This window comes from Peromyscus eremicus, chromosome 1 (genome assembly GCF_949786415.1).
Source record: "Peromyscus eremicus chromosome 1, PerEre_H2_v1, whole genome shotgun sequence".
Lineage (NCBI taxonomy): Eukaryota > Metazoa > Chordata > Mammalia > Rodentia > Cricetidae > Peromyscus > Peromyscus eremicus.
This window is the reverse complement of record NC_081416.1, coordinates 48,151,970-48,165,299: the sequence shown is the minus strand read 5'-3', so window position 1 is coordinate 48,165,299 and position 13,330 is coordinate 48,151,970. Positions and strand designations below refer to the sequence as shown.

General features: G+C 37.1%; 1 protein-coding gene across 1 annotated transcript; it reads left to right on the top strand.

The window, feature by feature from the left end:
• Positions 1-2,861: 2,861 nt before the first annotated feature.
• LOC131897035 (olfactory receptor 10Q1-like) lies at positions 2,862-3,809 on the top strand. The gene has a single exon (XM_059247895.1). It carries the CDS (start codon positions 2,862-2,864, stop codon positions 3,807-3,809), a length of 948 nt encoding a protein of 315 aa, XP_059103878.1.
• The last annotated feature ends 9,521 nt before the right edge of the window (positions 3,810-13,330 follow it).

Below are 13,330 nucleotides of genomic sequence, written 5' to 3'. Positions count from 1 at the left end.
ATGTTGTTTTAAAAACTCATTTTCATGAGCTTTCCAAATCTTGTTAGATTTTCCAGTGTCATTTCAAATTATTTCAGAGATTTGCACCATAGGCATAGTAAACCAACAATAAGCTTTCTTTCCATGTTGGTAATTTGAGTTTTTTCTCTTTTATTTATTTGTTTTACATCCTGACCACAGTTTCCCCTCCCTCCTGTCCTCCTATCCTCCTACCTCTGCTCTGCCTCCCCCACCCACCCATTCCTCCATTTCTATTCAGAGAACAGCAGGCCTCCCATGGATCTACAAATCATGGCATATCCAGTATCATACTTGATACTTCAATTTTCATTTGCTCTATTCCATTGAAAATTATGGCAAAACTCCATGTCTATATATGAAAACAAATTTCTGAAAGTAAAGTGTATGTGTTTCTTCAACTCCTTCATTATACATTACCAAGCACTCTCTCTCTCTCTCTCTCTCTCTCTCTCTATCTATATATATATATATATATATATATATATATATATATATATATATATGTGTGTGTGTGTGTGTGTGTATGTATATTAATATATATATATTAGTGATATATCAATTACACTCAGATTAAATATTTTGGAATATACCTGTCACTCAAACTTGAATGTGACCAGCATTTATCATTCATTCATTACAGTCAGTTTGCACCCAGAAAGTTGTTTCCCTCTTGTCTATTTATTTGAAGACCAATGAAACTGGATTTTATTTATTTGTTTACCTTTATGTTTCTTAAAAAATTTCAATAATTTTTTCTAATGGGAAGATTATTTTTTGCTGAATTATAAAAACATCACTTGTTATTAAATGTGCTCAATGTGTTCTTCATTCAAAGAATTTATACATTCTTTATCTTGCCCAAGTAAATGAATTCTGCCCTTTGATTATTTAGTTATATTAGTTAAATATATTTAAATATGGAAATTTGAATATATTTGAATATATGTACCTTGAGATATTAAAAATCATGTGTACTTTTTAGCTTTTAGCTTTTCTTTACTTTTCAAAGTACTTAAGTCCTCCCAATGAAAGCAAGTTTTCATGTATACAATTTGAAAAATGACTACAAAAATAATTATTCTTTCACCGTGTTAAGATGTTGAGGCTTTGTAGCTGTGTTGAAATAGTAATGACTGCCAAATGATATACATTTACTGAGTGATCAGCCAGTGCTGTTCTAAATACTTTCATTCATGTCTCTAGAGAACATTTGCATAATTTCACTTCTTGTGGCCTGTCTGATTGTATAAAATTTGCTTTAAATATATGCAGTTATTTTACATTTGTAGATTATATTATTATATGTATATAGTTATGCACATGTGTTTTATATCATATGTTCTATTGTTACTAGCAATTTATTTTTTTATTTTCATAATTTTTGCATTAACAGTTCATTTTAAAGTATATTTTATGTGTGATTCTTCAAAACATATTATTTTACTTTGTGGTTTCCTAGTCTGGAGTTATATATTCTAATTAAACACCCAGGAACCTAGAGAATTTATTGAAAAATTGTTTTGATTACAATTAAGAAGACATATTCCCATGCCATGCCCTTGTAACTCTCAGACACTTTTTCTACTGCTTCAGAAACAGAAGTCACTATGGCTAGGTATACATTTTGTTTTTACAATCTTTTTATTAAAACTATATAACATGCTATTGTTATCTTTTTTAATATAATTGCAATTGATATTATTATTATCCAATATAATTATTGCAATTGATATAGTTATTTTCCAATACTATATACACATAAGTCTCTCTTTATTTCATCTAATAATTTTCGTGTATAATTTAATTTTGCTACTACATTTTGGTTTCAGGTAACACTACTCTGATCATAACATAATTCTGTTTAATTCATTGTCATGTAAATTATTATCTGAGTTGAAAAGGTTTGGGTCACCAGTAGGAAATTTAGAAAAAATTCAAATAAGGGGAAATATATAAAAAGTATATGGCAGAAAAGATTATAAAAGATCAGACTGAAGATGATTGTCTAGTTTGATATGAGTTCAAAACTGGATGTAAAGTGAATGTATCACAACTATTAGAGTATGGCCACATTGTGGGGTATGATAAAGCTATGAGAAGAACAGAGTATTACTACACAGAATTGCAAGAGCAACCTGAGCAACATTTGCAGATATGATGTGGAAACTGTTTACAATAAAGTACATGCGTTATCATTACATGCAGGAATTGAAACATAGTTAAGCTAATCTGCAATGATAAAAGCCAAAAGAGTGGTTATCATTGTGGTACATAAAGATTAAAAAGGAAGGAAAGGTATCTGTATACTTATTATTGTGTATGTTCATCTTGGTAGTGACTTGATTTTATTGCAAACGTAATTAAGATCTTTACTTGGACTTCACACACCACTATCTGCATATGTTCTAGCTGAGTAAAATATATGCTAAACATGTGAACAGTGCATCCATTTATCTAATTTTAAACATACCAACAATATTTCTTTGTAATTCTTAAAGATATGTACAAAAACACCCTTTTATATACAAACAAAATTTTAGCATTTCTCAGTTAAAATGCTAAGACAAATTGGTAAAGATATTTGAGCCAAAGAATCTATAGATTTTATCTGGAATTTATCCATAGATAAGCGTTTTCATTACTAATGAAGATTTCTAAGGAAAAAATGTCAGAATTTTTACTGTGAATTCATCTCCCAACATTGGAATTGAAACTGACTTTTAAGAAGGAAATCACAGAGCAAAACTCAGATTCAGACTCTCTGCTTTTCCTCAGGCTTGAAACAACTCAGTAAATGAGAGATTCCCACGCCCCCACACCCACTTTTGTTTCCAGAAGACATGCTGTCTAGTAGACCTGTCCTCAACCAGTCTGGGTCTCCTGAGTTCGTGTTCCGGGTGTTCACCAATGTCCCTGAATTCCAGGCTCTCCTCTTCACACTCTTCCTCCTGCTCTATCTGATGATCCTCTGTGGAAACACTGCCATCATCTGGGTGGTGTGCACACAAAGCTCACTGCGCACACCCATGTATTTCTTCCTGGGCAGTCTATCTTTCTTGGAAATCTGGTACACCACAGATGTGGTGCCCTTAATGCTTTCCAACATCTTTGGGGCCCAGAAGCCCATATCGTTAGCTGGTTGTGGGACACAAATGTTCTTCTTTGTAACTCTAGGAAGCACTGACTGCTTTCTATTGGCAGTCATGGCCTACGACCGTTATGTGGCCATCTGTCATCCTCTGCACTACAGCCTCATCATGACCCGGAATCTGTGCGTCCAGATGGTGCTTGGTTCCTTGGGCCTGGCACTCTTTCTTTCTCTGCAGCTCACCGCTTTAATTTTCACCTTGCCCTTCTGTGGACATCACAGGGAAATCAACCACTTCCTCTGCGATGTGCCCCCAGTTCTGCGCCTGGCCTGTGCTGACATCCATGTGCATCAGGCAGTCCTTTATGTTGTGGGCATCTTGGTGCTGACAGTCCCATTCTTGTTGATTTGCATCTCCTATGTATTCATTGCTTCCACCATCCTGCGCATGCGCTCTGCAGAAGGCCGCCAACGGGCCTTTTCCACCTGTTCCTCTCACCTCACTGTGGTCTTGCTACAGTATGGCTGCTGTAGCCTAGTGTACCTGAGGCCCCGCTCCAGCACCTCAGAGGATGAGGACCGCCAAATCGCCCTGGTCTACACATTTGTCACCCCATTACTCAACCCTCTGATTTACACCCTTCGAAATAAAGATGTCAAAGGTGCGCTGAGGAACTCCATCTTCCATAAAACAGTCTGAGTGGAGTTAAATGCATCAGAAGATAACAGAGCACTTGGGTGGGTGACTGTCAATTAAATCATTCAACTGAATTATTATTATTAAATTATTATTTACTGTCTTTAACATCTGGATTTTTTTTTTACCATGTGTTGCACAGGATAGCCAGACTCACCGTTTTTGAACTCCTACAATAATTTTAAAATTTGAATACAGCTTCCAATATGGAAGTACTGCTCTGCTTCACTCCGTTTTTATGATTCTCAATTCATACAGTGCAATTATTTTCTTGGGAAGCTCATAGACATGCTGCATTTGAGTAAAGGCTGCCGTCTGTTTACAGGCAGCCTCCTGAGGAGGTAGAGATTCTCATTCTATAAAAGGGGATTACTTACATTTTTTGAAGAGTGAATATTTTCCAAAATAAATCTCTTTCTCTGTGTTTGATGTGAAGATACAGTCAGCAATTGCTTATTTAATGTATGAGTTTCCTTCATGTCAGATTTTTCCACTGATGCTTTCATTTTCTTCTGCTGTTAAGAAAACAGGAATTAGCTTCCACTGGCTAAGCACCTATGGCCAACTAGGCTACTGTACCAAGACCTAACCCTTGTGGCTGCCAGCGTGAAGCCTCTGCGCTGGGAATTCTGGCATTGAGGTTTAATCTTCCACCTTCCTCTTCACTTCCTTTCTTTCTGGATGACTCCTGGTTCAGGATGCTCTGCACTACCCTTCCTCCCACTTCTGCTTGAGGCTGGTACTTGTTTGTGTATTTCCCTTCCAGTTATAGGCTAAGAAGTGCAACACTCAAGTAAATATGCATCTAAGTAGAAGTCACTAATCTCTGTTGTTCACAGTCTATTCTCTTTGCTCAGTTTCCTCCTGTACTGCCAAGAACAGTGCTCATTTGTACATCTCCGAGTACAGGTATTGGAATTTGCTAAGTCCAGGCCATAAGATAAAAAGAGGAAAACTCATTAGCTCTAAAGTCCATGTGCTTTAGAGCTGGCCTGAGACATTAGCATAAATTCCCTGAATATATTATTTATTTGTCTAGCAAAGGTCCTGAAATGTTTATAACTGTCTAAGTCTATAATTTACTGGAGTATTCAAAAAATGCCTCAGTGAAATAAATGGCTTGAGACCAAGAAACTAAGTTTAATCCACCAGGGTACAACAGTAGACTAGTGTCCATTTAATTAATTTTTATGCATATACTTCATATGATTGACAGTATGATGGAATGACATAATAAAAACTATATATGCCATGGTGAAGAGGACCACTTGTAGGGGTCAGCTTTCTACTTCAACCAGGAATTGAACTCAGGTCATCAGTCTTGGCACCAGATGCCATTACCCATTGACTCATCTCATAGCTTGACTACCTCATTCTATCTAATAACACCACCTATTTCACAGTCTCTGATGATTCTATATTGTCTAAGCTGATAATGAATCATTGTGCCAATACTTCCCACACAAAATATTGCTTGTCTTATGGACTCAGAAGAAAACCCTTAGTGAAAAATATAGGTTTTTGCCTTCATACTTGGTCACACAAAAACTTCCTACATGATAAGATACAAACAGAACATGAAAGTTCAGTAATAGTTTCTGTGTTATTACTGGGCTAATGGAAAACATAAAATAAGAAGGAACAAAGGCCAGGCAGTGGTGTCTCATGCCTTTAATCCCAGCACTTGGGAGGCAGAGTCAAGAGGATGTCTGTGAGTTTGAGACCAGCCTGGTCTACAGAGTGAGTTCCAGGATAGACTTCGAAGCTACACAGAGAAACCATGTCTCAAAAAAAAAAAAAAAAAAAAAAATCAAAAAAGCGGGGGGGGGGGGCAGAGAGACATGGTTATAAACACACATTCTTTTCTCTGGTCCATGGACTTCAAGTGAGAATTTTCCTTCTACCATGATTGCATGTTATGTGAATAGATCAGAGGAATAACTTGTCCTGGCTCTTAAAGTGTTTTTTTGTGAAAAATGACTCTTGAAGTAACAGACTTTGTTATACTGATTTGCATTTACCACAGGCTAAATTTCCTATATTCCTCATCCTCTCTTTTAAACTTTTAATGTCCAAACTTTTAATGAAGACTTAAATTCATACCTATGATTCTGTTGTCCATAAAACTCCTCATTAGAACTACAATAAACTAATTACTCTTAAATATCCCTCATAGCCAAATCACCAAAATAAAGATTCCAGCTTACCAACATTTTTTAAACTCTAGTTAGAGGTACATAGACAGATATACAGAAGATAGGTAGATAGATAGATGGATAGATAGATAGATAGATGATAGATATGATAGGTAGATAGATAATAGATAGGCTGATATATAAATAGATAAATAGATGCCTATTTCTTTTCATTACTTCTTAATTTTAAATATTAGTTAACTCATGAAACATACATGTGATAACAACAATTAATACACATTTGTTTCTCCCTATTGAGTACACAACGAATATATTTATTTGAATGACAATAACATCATGTAAGAAGGTACACGTAAGTGGTGGAAGAAAATAAATAGTTATTTAGCAGCATTTCTGACTATGCAACCTCCCTTCTCTTCATATATTTTGGGGTATGGTCTTGGCTTCCCAGTGTTTTGGGAACCATTCGATTCTCCCCTTCTATATCATTAACCTTTAATATTAAGAGCTCAGGTACTCCATGGATTGCTCAGGCCTAAATAGGATAGCTATAGCATATCTGCTCTACACATGGTGCAAAGAACATTGCAGAAGAGGGACCAAATAGACTGTAAGAGCCACAGGTTAAGCAGAATTGCTACAAAACTCTTCTTTGAACATAACACAGGGTTGCCTTCAGGAACTCAAAGTGTCCTTGGCTGACTATACAAGACTGAGTAATCTAAAATTGCACCATGGCAGATTGATTCCCAATTTTCTGAGAAATCACCATACTGACCTCCAAAGTGGCTGTACAAGTTTGCACTCCCATCAACAGTGGAAGAGTGTTCCCTTGGCTCCTCATCCTCTCCAACATAAGTTGTTATCAGTGTTTTTCATCTTAGCCATTCTAACACATGTAAGATGGTATCTCAGAGTTGTTTGATTTGCATTTCCCTAGTGACTAAGGACACTGACTAATTCCTTAAATATCTTCAGCCATTTGAGATTATTCTGTTGAGAATTCTCTGTTAAGCTTTATAAGCCATTTTTTAATTGGATTGTTTGGTATTTTGATGTTTAGTTTCTTGAATTCTTTATATATTTGGAATCAATCTACCTCAAGACCCAACTATACCACTCTTGGACATATACCCAAGGAATGCTCAATTATACCACAAGGACACATGTCAACTTTGTTCATGCAGTATTATTCATAATAGCCAGAACCTGGAAACAATCTAGATGCCCCTAAACCGAAGAATGGATAAGGGATATGTGGTACATACACACAGTGGAGTACTATTCAGCAGTAAAGAACAATGACATCATGAAATTTGCAGTAAATGGATAGAACTAGAAAATATCATCCTAAATGAGGTAACCCAGATTCAGAAGACAAACATGGTATGCACTCACTCATAAGTAGATAATAGATGTAAAGCAAAGGATAATCAGACTACAACCCATAGCTCCAGAAAAGCTAGCAAACAAAGAGGACCCTAAGAGGGACACATGGATTGTCCTGAGAAGGAGAACTAGATGAGATCTTCATGAGTAAACTGGGAGTGAGGGGGAGCAATAGAGGGTAGGGGTGGGGGATGAGAACATAAGGGAATGGAATAGTTGAGCTGGAACAGGGATGGAGTAGGAGAGCAATGAAAGAGATACTGTAATAGAGGGAGACATCATGGAGACAGGGAGAAACTGGGTGCTAGGAAAGTTCCCAGGAATCCACAAAGATGACCCCAGCAATTGTGGAGAGGGTGCCTGAACTGGGCTTATCCCAATAATCAGATCGGTGAATACCCTAACTGTCATTATAGAGCCTTCATCCTGTAATTGATTGAAGCAGATGCAGAGATCGACAGCTGAGCACCAGGCCAAGCTCCAGGAGTCCAGTTGAAGAGAGAGAAAAGGGACTCTATGAACAAGCAGCATTAAGATCATGATGGAGAAACTTACAGAGACAACCAAACCAAACTAGTGGGAACTCATAAACTTTAGACCAACAGCTGTGGAGCCTCCTTGTTCTAGGCCCTCTGCATAAGCAAGAAAGTTGTACAGGTTGATCTGCTTAAGCAGTCCCCTGGCAGTAGGATCAAGATCCATCCCCAGTGCAAGAGCTGGCTTTTTGGAGCCACTATATGTAGGGAGACATAGCCTTGATACAGAGGGAGGGGCTTGGTCCTGCCTCAACTGAATATACCAGGCTTTGCTGACTCCCCATGTCTGAGGATGGAATGTTGGGTGAGTTGCAGGGGAGGCTGGGGAGAGGGAGGAAGAAAGAGAAGGGGATCTGTGGTTGGTATGTAAAATGAATAAAAAATTTTAAATTAAAAAACAAACAAACAAACAAATAAATAAATAAATAAAAAACTTTACCATGGGTGCAGGAGGGGCTCATTAAATCCCACCCCTATCTGAGGAGTGTTGGCCAGTGAAGTAAAATTAGCTTGTTTGCTTCAGAAAGCCCTTATCTTAATTATGACAACACCAAATAAATACTTTGGAAACATCTTCATTTCTGGTGACTCTAGTTTCTGTGATGAGACTACAAAATGAACAAATGTCTTTTGGATGAATATTTTCCCAACATATATTCAATAAATGTGCATATCTTTGACCTATGAATGGCATATTCCATGACCTGTGACATGTTAAGAGAACTTTAGTTTTGCTGAATGGGTTATATTATGCATAAATATTCTCAATATACTTCAGCAATTTGTCTCCATGAGTATAGCTTACAGTTTCCATTACAGTTAATGAAGTGAAGTTTATATTATATTGCTAAAACATAAAAAAGATATTCATTTAATTCACATAATCTTACTAGTCATGCTTATAAGAAAAGTACATACTTATGCATAAATATTTTGTCTCTACCTTTTCTTGTTCTTCTCTTTCTTTTTTCTTTTATTGAAAAGAGATTTTTTTCACACAATAAATTCTGATTTTGATTTCCCCTTTCTCTACTCATCTCAGTGCCTCTTCACCTTCCCTTCCAACTTAATCCACCCCTTCTGTCTCTTGTTCAAAAACAGACAACTAAACAATAATAAAAATACAATAAGAAACAAATCAGAATAAGAGAAACAAAAGAAAAATTGCTCATGAAAAGGCACAAAAAATCGATACAGGCTCAGAGACCAACTCATTCACATATTCAGAAAAATCCTTGAAAGACAAAACTAGAAGCTATATTATAAATGCAAAACCCATGGGGTAAAATCATAAATAAATAATAAACAAACAAATAAATAAATAAAAGCAAAAATAAAACAAAAAAGAGACTTGACAACATTATGAGACAAGAAACCTCTAAAGATATCATTGAGTTCATTTTCTGTTGGCTATCTACTACTGGTCATACCACCTATGCTTATGAGTAGTTTTTGTTTCCCTGGTGAGACTCCCTAGCAAATTTTTTTTTATTTGCAAGTAGTTATTAACCAGAGATAACTTCTTGGTTGAGGTTGAGGACATGTATCCACTTCTCCTTTCAGCTCAAGGATATCATTTAGTGCAGACCCATGAGGATCTGTGCATATTGTTTTAGTCTCTGTGAGTCTATGTGTGTATTGGTACTGCCTTTTTTGGTGAGCCTTGTTTCCTTGGTGTCTTCTATCCCATCCTGCTCTTATACTCTATCTGCCTCCTCTTCACAATTTTATTTAGATCACCTTCATATACATATATATTTTAGGAAGATTCTATTGTATTTGGTTTCTATATGACTCACAAATGACCCTTAAGTTCAGCTCTCTCTCCCTTCTCTTCCTCTCCCCATTTGATCTGTCATGCCAGTATCTGACCTCACATCCATCTGTAATTAATTATGTTAGGGAAATGTCCCTCACCCCTAGTCCTTTACTTAATACTTAACCTCGGTGGTTCTATGAATTATAATTTGTTTATCTCTAATTTAACAGATTACATCCACATACAAGCAGATACAAACCATAATTATCTTTCTTGGCCTGGGTTATCTCACTCAGCATGATATTTTTTTCTAGTTCCATCTATTTACCTTTAATTTTCATGATTTCATTTTTAATGGTACAATAATAGTTCACTGTGTATATGTACCATATTTGCTTTTATCCATTTGCTGTTGGATGTAATTCTATATGCTGTAAATATGTGTTGTTCTGATTGGTTGATAAATAAAATGCTGATTGGCCAGTAGTCAGGCAAGAAGTATAGGCAGGGCAAGCAGATGAAGAGAATTCTGGGAAGAGGAAGGGCTGAATCAGGAGTCATCAGCCAGACACAGAGGAAGCAAGATGACAAGGCAGAACTGAGAAAAGGTACCAAGCCATGTGGCTAAACATAAATAAGAATTATGGGTTAAATTAAGTGTAAGAGCTAGTCAGTAATAAGCCTGAGCTAATGGCCAAGCAGTTATAATTAATATAGGCTTCTGAGTGATTATTTTATAAGCAGGCCATGAGACTGCAGAGACCAGGCAGCATACAGGAAAAACATCCAATTACATTTAGCATCCGATGTGGGGCTCAAACCCATGACTCTGAGATTAAGAGTCTCATGCTCTACTGACTGAGCTAGTTGAGTTTTTTAGGTATACATAGATATATTTCAATTAGGTAGGTAATCTTCAAACACTTCAAAGATCTACAGAATATGGCATTTAAAATGCTTTAAAAATTTAGACTTTCCTGGACAATGAGACACATCTGCTTCTGGCAGCACCAATTTACTTCAAAGAGGAAGATGGGCATCAAAGACATTCCATATGGAGTTTATTGGCAAAAATAGGCATTTGGGTAAGAAACTGTTCTTGCCTGGACTACTTGACAAAATGTTGTATCAACTGGACATTCAAGACCCATAAGAAGGTGACCACTGAACTTTGCAACGTGAGATGGTCCATCAGGTTCCTTCTTTGCAGAAGAAACTGCCAGAATTCTACAGAACACAAAGAGAAGTGGCTGAGAGACTCTAGGCTTATAGGCTGAAGATGGATGCCCCAAAGTTGCAGAAGAATTTTGGATGACTGTCCATGCAGCCAGCTGTCTCTGTCATTCCAGAATTTTGGAAGTTGCTTACAATGTATTTACTGTTTACTTAGCTAATATATCCTTCTGGGGTCTTTGATATAGTTGAAAACTAGATAGTTATAATTTTCCTTGGTTATGATAAATGATACATTAGATATGAAACTTCAGACTCACAAATATAGGATAGATAGAATATTATCTTTAATTTTTTCAAATACAAATAGACTAGTTATTGTACCTGTAATTCTTGCTTGATAACTGTTCTATTATATGTAATTTTAGTATGTTAAAGTTAAAACTTTCTTGATTAGACAGAAAAGGGGAAGTGTTGTGGGATATCATTTTATATGCTGTGAATATGTGTTGCTCTGATTGTTTGATACATAAAATGCTGATTGACCAGTAGCCAAGCAGAAAGTAAAGGGTAAGCAGATGAAGAGAATTCTGGGAAGAGGAAGAGATGAGTCAGGAGTCATCAGCCAGACACAGAGGAAGCAAGATGACAAGGCAGAACTGAGAAAAGGTACCAAGCCATGTGGCTAAACATAAATAAGAATTATGGGTTAAATTAAGTGTAAGAGCTAGTAAGTAATAAGCCTGAGCTAATGACCAAGCAGTTATAATTAATAAGCTTCTGAGTAATTGTTTTATAAGTGGGCCATGAGACTGCAGGGACCAAGCAGGACCAGGAAAAACTTACGGCTACATTCATTCATCTGTTAATGAAAATTTTGTAAACAATTTGTAAACAATTTCTATCTATTATGAAGAGAGTAGAAATGAACATAGTTAAGCAAGTATCTCTGTGGTAGGATGAAGCATCTTTAGAGTATATGCCCAAGAGTTGTATAATTAGATCTTGGTATAATTAGGTCTTGAGTTAAATTGATCTCCATCTTCCTGAAGAACTGATATTTTGATTTCCATAGTGGTTATGTGAGTTTGCACTCCCACCAGCAACGGATAAGTGTTGTCTTTACTCCAGATCCTTCCCAACAGGAACCATCACTTGTTTAGTTGACCTTATCCATTCTTATAAGTGTAAGATAAAATCTTAAATTAATTTTGATTTGGATTTTTCTGATGACTAAGGATGTTGAACATTTATTTAAGTGTTTCTCATCCATTTGAGTTTCTTTGTTTTTGGTATCCTGTTTAGATCTCGACCTCATTTTAAAACTGGATTATTTTTCTAGATCCATCCATTTGTCTGCAAACCTCATGATGTCATTGTTTTTCTCTGCTGAGTAGTATTCCATTGTGTATATGTACCACATTTTGTTTATCCATTCTTCAGTTGAAGGGCATCTAGGTTGTTTCCATGTTCTGGCTATTACAAACAACGCTGATATGAACATAGCTGAACAAGTGCTCTTGTGGTGTGGTTGAGCATTCCTTGGGTATATGCCCAAGAGTGGTATAGCTGGATCTTGGGGGAGATGGATTCCCAATTTTCTAAGAAATCGCCATATTGATTTCCAAAGTGGTTGTACAAGCTTGCATTCCCACCAGCAGTGGAGGAGAGTTCCCCTAGCTCCACATCCTCTCCAGCATAAGGTGTCTTCAGTGTTTTTGATCTTAGCCATTCTGACAGGCGTAAGGTGGTATCTCAGAGTTGTTTTGATTTGCATTTCCCTGATGATCATGAGGTTTGCAGACAAATGGATGGATCTAGAAAAAATCATCCTGAGTGAGGTATCCCAGACTCAGAAAGACAAACATGGTATGTACTCACTCATAACAGGATACTAGATGTGGAACAAGGATGACTGGACTGCTACTCACATCACCAGGCAGGCTACCTGGAAAACAGGACCCCAAGAAAGACACAGGGATCGCCCAACGACAGAGAAATGGAATGAGATCTACATGAACAGCCTGGACAGGAGTGGGGGTAGTGAAGGGCGAGGGTCGAGGGAAAGAGAGCTTGGGTGAGTGGGAGATCCCAGCTGGATCAAAAACAGAGAGGGAGAACAAGGAATAGGAGACCATGGTAAATGAAGACAACATGAGAATAGGAAGAAACAAAGTGCTAGAGAGGCCCACAGAAATCCACAAAGATACCCCCACAACAGACTGCTGGCAATGGTCGAGAGACAATCCGAACTGACCTACTCTGGTGATGGGATGGCCAAACACCCTAATTGTCGTGCTAGAAACCTCATCCAACTACTGATGGATCTGGAGGCAGAGATCCATGACTAGGCCCCAGGTGGATCTCTGGGAGTCCAATTAGCGAGAATGAGGAGGGTTTATATGAGAGAGAATTGTTGAGACCAAGGTCGGATAAAGCACAGAGACAAATAGCCAAACAAACGGAAACACATGAAATATGAACCAATGACTGAGGGGTCACCAACTGGAT

Bases quoted from the DNA above. Each gene is read 5' to 3' on its own strand.
- LOC131897035 (XM_059247895.1), top strand. From the start codon at position 2,862: ATGCTGTCTAGTAGACCTGTCCTCAACCAGTCTGGGTCTCCTGAGTTC.